This window comes from Lemur catta, chromosome 9, assembly GCF_020740605.2.
Source record: "Lemur catta isolate mLemCat1 chromosome 9, mLemCat1.pri, whole genome shotgun sequence".
Lineage (NCBI taxonomy): Eukaryota > Metazoa > Chordata > Mammalia > Primates > Lemuridae > Lemur > Lemur catta.
In genome coordinates, this window is record NC_059136.1 from 41,584,304 (window position 1) to 41,600,165 (window position 15,862).

Here is a 15,862-nt window from a genome sequence, read left to right on the forward strand (position 1 = left end):
AGGGTTTTATAGGCTTTTCTCAATACCAGAAGATGGACTCCTCAACTATCAGTAAGCATTTCTTTAGCAGTCATGCATTAGTGCTGCGTTTGCTACCCAGTAGGTTATAATGAATAATAAAATTCTGGTAGTCTTAGGCCCAAGTCAACTGCTTTTTCTGTTAAGCTTCCTACTTCACTCAGAATGAGTGAATGAATGAATGAAAGTTTGAATGTTTACCTTAAGGAAGGCAGCTGTTGTTTTTCTGGTAGACATTCAGCTTAGACTACAAATGTTTAAAGTAATATTTTAAAATGCAGTAAAAAGAATCCACATACATTGTTTTAAATTTTTATTTGCTTACAAAAGAGAATGGAAATAGGTTTGCAACAACTTATCTTCATGTACAAAGTAATCCCTGTAGATGAGGAGAGGCAGCCCCTGGAACATAATGCTGGATAAATTGTTCATCAAAATTGGATCTCTTTGCATCAGAGCTGGTAGAAAGTCATTATTTTGCATCAGTGAAAAACCACTGAAAAAAACTAAATCTACCTTTAAAATTACCAGATTCAGAAAGGTTATATTCTAACATTTAGTTTTGGATACCCGTGAAACCAGTTACCAAGTGATCTCAGAGTTGGACAGATCAATTAAACAAGAGGTAGTTTCTCCAATAATGTCCCTTTTTTCTTACCAGCAACATCATTCCCATGGGGGTAGGAGTAAATGGTATAATCTTGGACTCTCTTTGAATTCTTTTTCTGCTGGGGCCCCATTTCCCTCAAACACAATCATATCTGTTTTGTTTATCTTAGAACTTGAGAGAAAGGATTCCAGGGTTCCATTTATTTTTCCCAATTCCTCTTTGAGCACTATTCTCTGGAAAAACAAATTATCTGGCATGCCATTAAAACAGCAAAGGGAAATCATTTCTACGGTGTCATAGATTAAGGGGATTTTTTTAAAAAATATATTTTTTGTTAATAACAATAATATTAACATTATCCAAAGAGGAGATTTAGGCTGCTGAAATGAGCCCCCCAGAAGTAGCATACAAACCACACGACAATATTTTCTCAAAGAAGGTTCCTTAAGAGTTCTTGCAGTTGGCCTTCCAAGTTCTCCTGAGGTTATCAGATCCCGGGGCCCCACAGTTCCATGGCTTCCAGCTCATCTTGGACAGGGGTGAATTCTGGCTGATCCGGACGCGAAGCTAAAGAGGAAAAGTGGGGGTGGGGACTTGATAGGACCCAGAAACCATAAATTGATATTCTCCCCTCACGTGGGTCCTGAGAGACACAGAGATATCCTGCTTGGGCAGAAAGCAGCAGGTGCCTTAACCCAGCACGCCCCTCGCACCTTCCCCATGAGGTTTCAGACAGTTAGTAAAAGGAGGAAGAAAAAGACACATTACAGAAATTGTTAGAAAATTAGAATCATAGCCAACTGCTTAAATATCAAATTTTATTTACAAAAGAAACCCTGAAAACTCAGCAGAATTATGAAAGAAATATAAATTTTAAAAACCAATCTCATGTTAGAAGTCCATCACCAGGAAAGAGTGGGGAGGGTGGGGCAGGGAGGGAGGAGATGCCCACCCCCCTGCGTGGGGATGGGAAGGAGGAAGAGGCACAGGTAAGTAACTTTATCATGGAGCCTCCACACAGGGGAGTTTGGGCTAAACTCTTGGCCCCCGACCATAAATCTCTATTTAGGCTGACATGGAGCAGCCAGTTTCTATTACAGTCGACATTTATGATTTGGTTAAATTCCAATGTTATCACTCCATTGTGTTTAGAGCAGGGTGGGCAAGAGCTGTGAAAGTGGGAAGGCAGGGAAGCGGGTGAGGCAGGGAAGCGGAGTGTCGGTTATTAGGGGCAGGGGCTTGGTGGTGGTGGTCAACAGGACAGTTCTGTATCTGTAGCCAAATGCCCAGGCCAATGTAAATAGAGTGGAGGATTTCCACTTCAGTGCTGGTAATCATTGTAGGGGATCAGATCTTAATAAGGGACGGGGGATTTGAGGGAACAGGGAGGGAAAAGATGAACAGAGAAAAACACATCAGCAAAACTTTGACCAATTCCTCTGGTAACTAAGGTTAAATTTCTCCTGAAGCAGAAAATTTCAATTAATTAACTAATAAGTTCATCACCTCGTAAGCAGTCTCTGAGCCTCTCTCTTGATGCTTCCAAGAGTGGCTATGTCAGAAAAGGAGCCATTGCACGGCACGCCAACATGCAGACTACAGATGCTTTTAGGAAGCTTAATCTTTCAGGCTGGGAGTTAGTGATCAGACAAGGACAGCATGGTGACTTTGGTTTCCTCTTAAAACTATCCTTGGTCACCTAAAATGCATGTAGTGGGCAAGATACCACCCGAAAGAATCTAGGGAGCCCCTCTAATTATGGGGGAAGTTTGATGTTTTCCCAAAACATGAGCAAAGTTTTGCAGGACGTCATGGTCTCACCACAGCAGTCACATAGAATGGAGGCTCCAAAAGAATGTTCAACCATGTCCCCCAAACGAACAAATATGAGATCAAAGGCCAAGTCTATGGCGATCACCATTTGAAAGCAAGGAAGACTTAAACATGCTGTTATTTGGAATTTCCTCTTAAGGTTTTGAAGGAGTAGCCTCTATAGTAATTTGCACTTTATAGAAGATGTCTCTGGATGATTTAAGGTAGTGAGGAGAGTTCAGGCTCTACTTCCCGCCCATAACTGGCCTCTTTTCATGGCATCATCTCCCCATTTTGGTGTAACCGTAGTAAAATATTGCTTTAAAGCCCACAAGGGCAAGCACTTACCTCCCACACCGTAGGCAGAACATGATGACGGGTCACAATATCCAGGCTGACCGGAAGGACCTTGTGGTCCAGGCACCCCCAGATGACCTGGTGGACCCCTTGGTCCGGGAGACCCAGGGGGCCCAGGGCTGCCAGGCCGACTCTCCCCTGAAGGTCCTAGGAAGCACCCACAAATAACATTTCGAGGGTGAGTTTTGAGACCACCAAGAAGTAAACTAACTCTTACAAGAAGTAAACTGGAGGACAATTAGGATGATCTGCTTCCCTCTGCTCATTGAGTTTGTTTTCTTAAACTGGATTGCCTAGGCTGAGGGTCATACTGTAATCACACATCCTCCTGTAGGTCAGTGCTTTTAATTAGCTCCAGAAACTAGGAAGCAAATGTATTCTTTTTTATTGCCTCTTGGATATTAAAGGGAAAGGAACATGCTACTCCCAACCTTCTTTTCTTTATGGAGCTTTTGTTTCCCAATGCAGTTCCTTATGAATCCAATGTACGGACATGAACACACTCAAATCTCACCCTTACAATTAGTGAGAATAGCATGCAAATAAGTACTGGTCCATGGCCTTAGATAATTAAAATAAATTTGTCTGAGTCTGAAAGAAATTATTCTGGAGGAGACAAATGACAAGTCTGAAATTCAACACAATAATACTTACCCAAAATTTCTTTAGGCTAGTTTACATTAATTGAGAACTTAGAGTGCATAAAAATGAAAGAGGATTAAAATTGTGAATTTAAGAAGTTTATCAGCATGAGTTTTTTTTTTTTTTTTGGCTTGTATGTTTTTAGCCCTATGTTCCAACAGTGTTTATAAAGCAGACTTCAATTCGAAATGAAATTCTTCAACTAGAACTGAAATTAAAAGTAGGAACAAACATCACCTTATATTTGAATAGTGTAATGGCTCTCAGACACATTCAGCTCCATTCAGTCAACACTCCCCAACCATCAGTTCTGTGTAATTCATGACACTAGGTCAGTTCCTCATTACTGTCTCTAACAGCAGAAATATTTACACTCAGAATGAATCTATTGCATTAGGAACCTCTTTTAGAAAGAGTATATTCCAAAATCATTATTAGATTGGAACGAAAAATCTGTAAAGCATTTGACTCAATGTGGCTAAGACAGATTATAAATATACAGCTATACTTCTAACAGCAAGTCTGATCATCTGGAGAGCATTCTAAGAGCATGTGATACACAAAACTCAAAACTTCCACAAAACTCATTCAATAAGACTGTGGCGGCAGGAACAACTTGTGCTCACCAAATAACTTTGTGCCCCTCTAGGTTTCATGTCTCCCTTGCAGTTCAGTTGGGGCTCTGTGACTAGTCCCAGACAGTGAAATATGAATGGAAGTGACACGTCATGCTGTTTAGGAAGTTGAGACTGAGGTACCTTCTCTTGGAGGCCATATGATTCATGGTGGAGGTCATGGCTTCCAAAACGGAGGAGTGCTACCCTACCCACATCAAACTGTGTAAGAGTGTGAAATAAAGCTTCATTGTGTCAACCAACTAAGGACTTGGGATTTATTTGTTACCTCAGCATAGTCTATCCTATCCTAACTCATGCAAACAATAAAATCCCAGAATATGCTATAACTTTTTGGCCTTGTATAGGAGGATTGTTACTAACAAATTAGCCTCTGGAGAAAATGAATGAGAAATACAGCCATTTCATTAGATGCAAGAATGTAATGTGGCCATTTTCCTTACCTATGATGTCAATAAATATAAAAAATTACATCTTGCTGTTTTTTGTTGGGTGGCAAAATTTACCTGCTGGTCCAGGAGGGCCTCTTGGACCTTGAGTTCCAACACCTGGACTTCCTTTTTCTCCCTTGATACCAGTTAGACCTGTTTAAAATAAAATTTTTTTAAAAGTTCTCTTTAAAATGAAATCTTGGTAGTTCTGTTTTCCTGGGTTTCAAAAGTACCTCTCTGATGAAGACACTGAAGTGGATTGGTTGGAGGTTATGGGTACCACAGGACTTTTAAAATTAAATTCTGACACTAGTAGCTTATGCAAAATCACATGTTGAAGGCTCGTTATGTATCCAAGCGTGCAGCCTGAGTTTGCTATACTGCAAGTCAGTCTTTCTCCCTCCTACTGAAGTGGTTCAGCCTGCCAGGAACTGCTCTGTGTCTCTGCATGCACCAGGCCATTCAACGTATGCAGTTGGCATTTCACAAGTAACACAATAGAAATCACAAGTTAACACGTCTAACATTTTCCTTTTGGTCCACCCTGTAATGTATCTGCAAAAGGCATGAATTATAATTAGGCAGCAAAGTTCTGAGGAGCGTGAGTTTCCATTAAAACTTGGAAGCTTCAGAAAAGCCTGTGTTTGATTTGGCTGATTCAGCCCCATAAAAATTTAAACCGATTCATGTTTCTTTTCCATCGAGCAGACCGCTTATTCCAAATAATTTACAGTACTATTAACAAACTATACATTTTCACAGGCAAACAACAAAGAAACATACACGTACTCTGACACCTCATCATCCAGATCCTATCACAAGATCACCTGACAGGTGAGAGCACCTATCTTGAGGCCCAAGACAGGGCTGCATTAGACTGGGGTCTGGGTTACCCTGGCTCACATACAGACAGTCTCTGCTGTCTGTTTTTCACATGCAACAATGCTTTGAAATAGCAAAAGGCAGAACGGCCTCTCTGTTTAATCACACCTATTGAGAAATTATGTTGAATTGTCAAAGCCTAGAAAGAAACATAAATAAATGAAAATAGCCAATTTGACAGGTAGCAGGCATAGAAGGGACTTAAAATTTTTACAATTACAAATAACTTTGTTTTGACTATAAATGTAATGTAAGTTCACTGTAGACAAATTAGAAGATACAACAAGCAAGAATCCAGCACTTAAAAATAATCACTTTTAATATCTCAGTTGATAATTTCCAAAAAAAAAGGTGTTGATATAGTATTTTTTCTGAGAATAGCTGGTAAAGAAGACTCTGGTGAGCAATCCATCAGGGTTTTGTGTTTTGTTTGTTTATTTTTGTTTATTTTTTTTTTACACTACACATACAGTAGTTGCTCCTGATTTGCAGCTTTGGCGTCTTCCGTGCTCCTAATAAACACTTCTTGGGGTCAAGATATAATCTGGAATCTTTTTTTAAAAAAGCCCTTTCTAATAGTTGTCCAGGCTGGTACACCCACTGGTATACTTTCCAAACACCCGATTCCATTGCACGTGACCTTGGTGGTGTTATCTGAGCTCACAAAAGACCAATACGTCAACGAGAGCCCAGAGCACTGACCACCGTGCCTGTTCCTACCACCAATTCAGCGGCTGGTGCTTCTCTGAGAAGCCCAGCAGGAAGACGATGATTTCTCCAAAGTAAAAATGCAAACTCATCTGAGTTTTCAAAGCACACGGCTAACTCTGACTAGTCAACACTTAATGCTTGATTGCTAATCAAACTGTTTAGCGAGAAAACCTTTATGGGTAAGTCTACTGGGATTAGTTTAGTAGCTAATTGGAGTTAGTACTTTTTAGCTGATAGGTACAGCCTCAGCTGTCAATGCTTGTGCCCTTATATGCATCTGGGAGTTTAGCAGAAAATGCCTCTTCTTATGCTAGAATTGGAGTCACTTTCCCCACAGGGAACCACTAATTTTGAAAGAATTAGAACATAATAAAATATACTGATGACTAACACCAGGCTGCTCCTGATTAAGTGCGTTGTGACTCAGCGGCCTCTCACGACCTCAGGAGGCCACAGGATCGTCTTGGCAACATGGCTTCCATGGTTCTCCACAAGCAAAAGACATAGATCAGTCTGAACAGGACAACCAGGAAAATATTCTCGGGAATAATCTCCTAATAATAGTTTCCTGACTTATCCTTTCCTGGCTCATAAAGAAAGTAAAAGGTGGGGAAGAGTGGCAGTAGAAAATCTGGTTGTTTTAATTTTCTAATTATGTAGAGAAAAATAAGTGGAATTTGATATTATCTGTAACATAAGTCAAGGTTAGAGAGGAAGAACAAAAATATTTTAGCTCCTCAAAATGCCTTAAATAAAGAAGAAAAAGTTAAATGTATACAATTTTGTGTTATCAGGGAATTTTAGATTTTATTATCCTTGAAGCTATTATTAATATATTCCAAACTACATATAAGCTAAATATATTAACATTTGTCCATATATTCATTTATGGTTCTCATACAAGGAACTATCCATGTCCGTGACAACTGAACTTGGCTATAGACCATTTTTTGGAGTGAAAAAAATTAAAGGCTAAACTTGGAGACTTCAGATCTCTGAAAATACACCTGGCTATATTTTTGATAAGTCTTGTAGGGCCTAATTAAAAAGGAGGGAAAACAAGTGTCCTAAAACATCTTCATGTGACTGTCCATGAGATGCCTGCAGGCAGCAGAGCCTGGGCAAAAAGTCATTCTTTACAGGCAAAACACAGTCATCACCCATCATAAATCTCTTCTGCGAGGACTCAAGGTGGGGCCATCTGCTGTTGAGATGGGGTCGCCAGAGCTGAGTGCCTGTGTCCCTTTCTCAAAGGCACGGAGACTCAGGAGACCCCTTGGGGCTCCCAAATGCAAGAGAAATTCCCTCTTTCCAAAACACCCTCTCACCTTGTCTGCCTCCATAACTCCTCCTCATTCTTCAAGACCCAAATCAAAGCTTCTCTATAACCATAACAGGCAGAGCCATGATGGATTGAAGAGGGCAAGGAATATCTATCTTATTCATGGCTATATCCCTATACTTTATATGGTGTCTTCCACATCATATGTAACTCAAATATTTGCTGAGCAAACTAACAGATGAATGAATGAATTATTTGCTTCTGTAGTATCTTATCCCATTGCATTACCTATTCTCCTGACCATTTGGCCCCAAACTAGGAGCCTGTTGACTACAGGGACCATGCCCTATGTATCTCTCTAGCATCAGATTCCAGGAGAGTCTCACCATTAGTAGGTGGTCCAGTGAATACGGGAAGATTAACTGACTGACTGAGTGCCTACACCAACACTCAGCTGCCTGTTATATGTGGCTTTGAAGGATCAATAGACAAAATTCCTTATTCTAGAGCTTCATTTTTACTTTTCCACTCCTGGGTTATGTAAACACTGCTTCTTTTAACAAGTTCCTTGTGTGGTGTGTGGTGATGAATGTAATTGGCTCCAAATAAGTTTAAGGTTGGGCAACTTTTTTTTCATGAGCATAGATAATTTATATTGTTTATTTATATGAAGATTCAATTTGCCAAAAACATGATTTAGCTGAAATTAAAATACTCTTAGTTTTCTGTGGAGTTGCCAAAATAATAGGATCATCAGAGAGAGGTATCTTCTGTTTCCTTTTTCTCTCTCTTTCTTTATTCTTTATTCTTTCTATACATTTATACTCATACTTTACAGTCTCTTCGAAATCCATTCAAGGCTGCCTGATTCTCCTGTCCACTAATCTAACACTGACCCTCCAATATTTTCTATTTCTGGTCCACAAAAGCAGGAACCTGTTTGTTTTAGATTGTGTTCCCAGTGCCAGTCACATATTAAGCACTCAAGAAATATGGTTGAATGAATGAAATACAAAGTTTGATCGCAGACTTTGACAAAGCAAAAATGTGGCCCACAGTGTATCAACTGTGCCTATAAATTACCTCACTAATTTTTGAATGCCAGATGCTTGACATGTACAAACTCATTTAATCTTCATAAGAATCAAGAGGGCAGGCACTACAATTAACCCTGAAAGAGGGCTAGATCCAGAGAGGTTAACTCACTTGTCCTCAGCTAGGAAGTAACAGAGCCAACATGTCAATGCACAGAGATTGGCGCGGAAGCCTCTGTGCTCACCCACCGCACTCCTTGCCTCTGGGCCCTACGCTGGACCTGCAGGCTGTGTTTCTTGTCTCGTGTGCGGTACTTGTGGCTTCCTGGAACTGCCTGCCAAATCCGTCTGTGCATTCCCTCCGGCCCCACACCCAGCAATCAGCCCTGCGTTTATCACATTTCCTCAGCTACTTCTTCAGTTTGTACGCTCGCTCTCTGCGCTGACCAAGATTTGGGGCTGATTTTAAGAGGATTTATATTGTTCACACTGACTACATATCCAGGGTCTGGCCCTTGGTTGTCTGTTTCCTATTTTCTTTGGCCCGGTAGGCTCTGAGTTGGGAGATTTTACTGATTTTTATGGCCCCCTGACCACACCAAGCACTCCAGGCTGCAGTCTCATGCTGCCCTATGGAGCACAGTGACTCCTTCCTGATCCCAGACATTCTGAGGAACTTCCAGGATCTATGCCCAGGAAGATGTGCAAGGCCCGGGGAATGCTTTCATTGTAATTGTACCAAAAAGTCACAGAAGTTGTAGACCAAGGCTTGCCGTGTTATTATTGTCTGTTGCCTGGGAAACGCTGGTGATAGATTGCAAGTATGGTCTGTTCTTCATTCAGTGTGTGTTGAATGCCTACTAAGTGCAAGGTACTGGACCTAGTACCTAGTTACAAGAAGGCAGGTTCACTTCAATAAGTATTTTATGTACTTTGCAAAGCTCTGCTATTTCTATATGTTTGGTCTATAGGACTAGTACCAGCATGTGGGGCTCCAAGCTTTGTGCTAATATGGCCAAGGCTGGAAAATAAATACATAGTTGTTTACAATGTAAACAAATGACTGCTAAAAGTCTCTCTTCCTATTGCCTTTTTCATGTAACAACTGGCCATCTACTATGCTTTTATAATTCAGGACTCTGCCAAAGAAATATAAACCACTCCAGATCTTTCAGGAAGAGAGAATTTAATACAGAGCCTTGGTAATGTGGGTGGTGGACGGGCTTAGAAGACAAAGATGCAAACCATAAATTAGCAAAACCAGGGAGCTACCATCACCCCTAGGAGTTCAGAGACAACAGGCAAAAAAGATATGACTGGAACCTGCAGCCCAGAGCCTTCTGGTAGGATCTACGAGCAGAGGGAGACAGTATCCAGTGGAAGCAGGAGAACTGAGGGGTTGTTGTGGAGAGAGATACCCTAGATTTGCCCTTTGTCCTTCCCTCCAGGCTTCCTCAATGCCTCCACTGGCTGCTCCTGCCCAAGAGCAGAGGCCAAAGGAGCCTGGATGATAGGGCCATGCAACTATAAAAGAAAGAAGGGCCAACTAAAAGCAACCTGCCTAACCCAGTCGCAATATAAAGCACTGGGACTCCAGAATCCAAAGCACCCTTCCCGCATGTACTAGGTCACCATGCAGTAGGGAAAACAGACAGTTAATGAGTAGTTATAACCCAGTGTGAGGATGGCGGCCATCTGTGGGGAACTACAGAAGTTTCCCACACGCTGATTCCTGAAGTGACGTCCTGAAAAGCAGGAATTAGCCACACAGAGAAGCAAGGGTGGGCGCTGTGGCAAAGGGAAGTGCACGTGTCAAGGCTTGCAGGTGAGAGACAACAGGACATGCCCGGGGGACTAGAAATGGTTTGGTATGGCGTTGGCAGCTTCAGCTTGCTTCCCAAGCAACAGAATAGGAGGCCAGTCTAGGCCAGGGCATTGACAAGCTATGCATGCCAGATGACGGAGTTTGGAAACGACCTCACACTGGCATGGATGGTTTTCACTACCTCCTACCCAATTTTTTGTGTTCATAACATTTTACTCTTTTTCTTCAAAGGGAACCCCAAGTTGTTTAATCTTCAGGCCCCACAAAACATGGATTTGCCCCTGCTGGGTGCTACAAAGCATGATTCATTACTTAAGGCAGACTGGAGTCTTGCAGAGCTCAACTCCACCAATAAACCCTCTGCTAGTCCCACAGAAAAGCCAGAGGAAAATGTACTAAATCATTAAGTGGGGCTACTCAGTGGGCAAAGGAAACCACTAACCAGACCAAGATCAAGGCAACAGGAGAATTTGCACTTCAGGTCTCTCTTTTGGTTTCTCTCAGACAAGACAATACAGTGAGAGGGTCCCTTGGTATTCTGAGCACAGACACACCTAAACTTGGGCGGACAGTGCCAGGGCAGAAGGAAATGCAGCAGAGAGGAAAGATGTGAAGTAGGAAGAGTGGGAGGTGAAAAAATAGAAGCGTGGAGAGAGGAAAGGAGAAGAGGAGGTGAAAAGTCCATCAGCGCACACCAGCTACTGTTCACAGCTGCAGGAGTGGCAGAGGGAATGGGGGTTAAATCAGGCATCAGGAACCCTAGCTTTTTGTTCACCCCCCAGTCTTGCCACTGGTGCTGTGACCTCACAGGTACATAAGAATGTCAGACCAAATGCCAATTTATTACTTTCAGCTCCAAATTTTATTTCTCCTTAAATGCCATTATATTATTTATACCACTGATTATTGAGAAAATTTAAATTATTCAAAATGAGTGAAAAAATGAACAATTTCTATGGCTTAAAAAAATGAACATCTCAGGTTCAGCATGAATATGCAACCAGTGGATGATATTTAAATTAGAACTTGGTCTTCATTCCCTGCAGAACTGAAAAATGGTATCATGCTATCCATGGTGGAAAAGAAAGCTGTTCCAGGGCATTGGTGTCCACGGAGTTTAATATAATATTATATATATAATCACCAACAGTCTTTCATAATAAGCGTGAAGGACCCATTACTAAGATAAATGTATCTTTTATCTAAGATCCTCATCATGTTTTTCCAAACTAGCAAAGAAGTTCAGAAAAGTCAAACTATTTTGCTATATTTAGGTAGTAATTTAATGCCAAAGTCAAATCTAGAACCAATGAAAATGGAAAGGGTTATTAATGAATATGTCTATTCTATGTATCTTTTTGTCAACCTTTAAAAATGCATTTTGGAATATTTATAATATATATTATAATATATTTTTGCTTTGAAATCTATTTTAAAACATTCACTGAAATTGGTTCATCATAGCTAATACAAAGAGCTTTAGTTTTATCATATAAACATTATATTTCCATTTCACTTGTTTATGTTCAATGCCTGGAAATTTAGAAAATGGCAAAGTACATTCCTACATTTTAAAAAAGGGAGTCTCTCTCACTCTTTCTGTCTCTCTCTTCTATTATCCAGTACAACCAAATCTCCTACTTAGAAATCTTACCTTGATTTTTCTGGCTAAATTTACGCATGATGACTTGAAAGGAAATGCTTACATTGTTAACTTGGCAGTAATTTTCTATTAACATGATGTCTCGGGATTGATGTGCTATAACCACATGGGCTTTTGCTTTTATAGCGGCTACAGGGTGAACGAGGAATGGCAGTCAAAAAGCTAGCCAAGAGGTAATCAACACCATAAATCACTTATGACTTATGAAATAACCATTGTATTTCAGGTATTATGAGGAATAAAAGAAAAATATACATCAAATTTGGTCTTTAGGGATAATGTAGACTCATTGGTGAGATAGGATTTACAGAAGGGAAATTATTAAAGGCCAATTCAAGAAAGTATATTCTGCTTGGGTACTGAATGATATGTGTCACACACTAATAAGATTTTCAAAATTTTTAAGCAACAGAAACAATGATATTAGCTTCCATGGCAAAAAGAAAACAGAGTACCAGTTACAGCTTTTTATTATTGCAACAATGTCATATTCTACTAATGACAAAGGGTGGGAACATAATTTAATGGCAATTTAAATTTGTCAATGACTTTTTTTCTCTCATTCTTTGTGATTGTTTGGAAAATAATTTTGTCATGATTGTCATTAATTTTAGAAACGGGAACACAAAAGATGTTAGTATTCTACATCTTTCCATAGGCGCTACTCTTTTTTAAGGTGCTTAAACCTACATCTTGCATTCCCCGCTAAAAAGCTATAACTGCCATTTGAGTGACTTTATAGAATACAGGAGAGAAAAACACATAAATGGTGAAAACAAGCAGTCACAGAGTGAGCCAATCCTTCACAAGTACCCCTCATTTTTCAATGTCCTACACTTGGACAATGTCCGTCATACTGCTTGGAAATCATTTCGACGGATGAAAGCATCACCCTGTTTGGATGGCCAGGCCAGAAGGCCTTGGTTTAATTTCAGAGAGTGTGAATATTTAAATATAATCGCAAATTCTTTGATATGCCTCCCTCCAAAATCTATAGCTCAATTCCTCTCCACCTGAATGTAGGCTGGGCTTAGTGACTCCCTTATAATATACAGAATATGGTAAAAGTAAAAGCTTGTCATTGCTGAGACTAGATGTCACAAAGGCACTGTGAACTCCTCCTTGCTCTCTCTCTTGGATCTCTGGCTCTGAGGAAAGCAGCCACCATGCTTTGGGAATGAACACTCAACCACCCCCATGGAGAATTTTGGGGTTAGGAATGGAGCCCTCCTGCCAGTAGACAGCCAAGGCGTGAGACTCCCGCCAGCAGCCCTGTGAGAGGGCCATCTTGGAAGCTGATCCTCCAGCTCTAGACAACCCTTCAGATGACTGCAGCCCTGGATGACATCTTGACTGCAACCTCATGCAAGAGTCTGAGCCAGATCACCCAGCTAAACCCCAAATCCCTGACCCACAAAAACTGAGATCATATATGTTTGTTGCTTTAAGCCACTAAATCTTAAGGTAATTTGTTACATAGTGACCGTTCGCTAATACATAGAGTTCCTTTCTGCCGCCATAATCAATGTAAAGAGTCAGTTTGTAATAGGAAAAAAAAATCTGAAAGATGATGCAAAGAAGAAAGAAGGAAGGTCATTGCCTGTCTATGCCTTAAGGTGCCTATGCATGAGGAAAACACAATCCATCAAACCTTCCGAGAAAGATATTGTTCTAAAGGGCATTCAATTGGACTTTACCAGATAAGTATTAGGTGAGAAAAGAGAAAACTCTATCTTTTTCTGTTTTTAATCTCTCAGAAAATGAGAAGCAGGGAATGGGTAAGAAAGAAAGGAAGAAGGCAAAATGTATTTCAGCAGATTCTTAACAGCACCGAAAAGAAATATGTCTCATGCAACTGAACATCAACTATAATACAAAATTGCAGGAAAGACTTATAAATATTTAAGTGCTGACCAGCAAATCATAATGAAAGCTCCACCAGTGCTCTATCTTTAATCAAGCTGATCTGTCCCATAGAAATCATTTTTCCAGGAATAAGCCAGGATATACACAGGGCATTAAGAAGTTTCACAGAAATGATCCTTCCCATCACCGCATTCCTGGCTTCAGAGCTGCTATGCTTTAGTATTCTGATTTCTTACCAACATATTCTGCCAAACTGATCTTCAGCTCTAACAGCCCTTTTAAACCACAGGGATACTGAACATAAGAACTCTACTTCTCTCTCCCAGCTTTAAATCAATCTGGACCTCAGTTTTTTCTCTAGGCGTCTTGGCTCTGTTGGCTCACAGTTTAACATGGCCATGAGGGACACAGGTTTAGCTTTTACAGCATTTCCCTGCCCTGCTGCCATTTCTGAGTCTCTGAGAGGGACTGTCACTTATTTATGGTGGTCAGAGCAAGACTGATTCCTTGTCTACTTCTGTTTGCTTAGAGGAGTTCTGTTTGCCAATGAGCATGTGGCTGAAAAGAACAAGGCAATTTACATGTATCTGCATAATGCAATCATGTATTTGGTATGTTAGTAGATTGTCACTGTGAACACAACAGAGACAAATACAAAGTGACATAAGTCTTTATAATGGCATCCTGAAGGAGAAATTGTAGAAAGTCTATTCTACATTGCTCTTAGGATCAAGTTCAAAGTCCTTATGAAGACTCACAAAGTGTGGGTCGCATCATGTGGCCTCTGTCTATGCCGCTCTTCTCCTGGGTTTTACTTTCCTCTTTACTCACCATGCTCCACCCATGCTGTTCTCTCCTCTTGTTCAAAGCAATGGATCTTAGTAGCAGCAGCAGTGCCATCCCTAGGAGACATTCTTGATACTTGTAGGGAAATTTTTGGTTGATGAAAAGATTAGAGGTTGTTTTTACAAGTAAATACATGTTAGAATAAATACTTTCTTACTGATATGCCAAATTCCTACTAAATGTACAGGCCTCAGCTAAAACATCACTGACTTTGTAGTCTAAGTCAGAGTCTCCTTATCTATGCTCATATAGCAGCCTGCATTTTTTCACAGCACTTATCACAACTGAAATTAAACTATTCATGTATTGTTTGTTTAATATCTGTCTCCCAACTAGACAGTAAAGTGCCACGAAAGTCAAGAAATATATGCCCTATTTACCACCATATTGTCAATGCCCAGTGCCAAGCCTGATGTGTAGTAGATGCTCAGTAAGTACTGGGTGAATGTAGGGATAAAGATTGAAAGAGATTAGAGTTTTTATTTGCTTGTTGGTTTCTGAGACAGGGTCTTGCTCTGTCACCCAGGTTGGAGTACAGTGGTGTGATCATAGCTCACTGCAGCCTCAAACTCCTGGGCTCAAGCAATCCTCACGCCTCAGCCTCCCAAGTAACTGGGACTACAGGTGCACACCACCATGCCCAACTATTTTATTTTTTGTAGGAATGGGGTCTCACTATGCTGTCCAGGTTGGTCTTGAACTCCTGGCCTTAAGCAATTCTCCCGCCTTGGTCTTCCAAAACCCTGGGATCACAGGCATGAGCCACGGTGTCTGGGCCCAAGATTAGGTTTTAAGCTTAAGTAGTTAAGATAATACAGCTAGTAAATGGAAAAGCTAAAATCCTAACCTGTATATGATTAGGCCCCAAACCACAGTCTTTCCTTTCCATCATGCCACTCCCAGCTAAAGCAACATCACAAATTAGTGAGGCAAAAATGGTTTCCCTACTAAAATATCAGAAGTAAAACAGAATTGAATTGCATGGTTCCAAGTTTCTCCCCTATTTGCCCTTAGGGTGAGATATTATAATAGAAATATAACTTCTATAGTTGTACCCCAAATTGCCAGATGCATGACTTAGAATTTCTCTGTAATTAATTCCCCTTCTTGGGCTCTTATATAGTCTGGGTACATGCTAAGATCCTAGAAGAATGGTCAGGTGCCAAAACGTGTAACAATGGAAAATGTTTTTATCACATTCATATTTACCCAGTGGATCATCCAGCTTTACAGGGTCATTTGCCTAGG

At 40.5% G+C, this 15,862-nt stretch overlaps 1 protein-coding gene across 1 annotated transcript in view; it reads right to left on the minus strand.

Annotated features, from left to right (window-relative positions):
- Window positions 1-318: 318 nt before the first annotated feature.
- Window positions 319-15,862, minus strand: part of COL14A1 (collagen type XIV alpha 1 chain) — a 200,049-nt gene continuing 184,505 nt past the window's right edge. Inside the window, exons 46-48 of the mRNA XM_045560831.1 lie at window positions 4,581-4,658; window positions 2,789-2,944; window positions 319-1,195 (exon numbers count right to left, since the gene is read on the minus strand). Of these exons, the coding sequence (XP_045416787.1) occupies window positions 1,116-1,195; window positions 2,789-2,944; window positions 4,581-4,658 (314 nt within the window). The 3' untranslated portion in view covers window positions 319-1,115. The remainder of the gene's footprint in view (window positions 1,196-2,788; window positions 2,945-4,580; window positions 4,659-15,862) is intronic.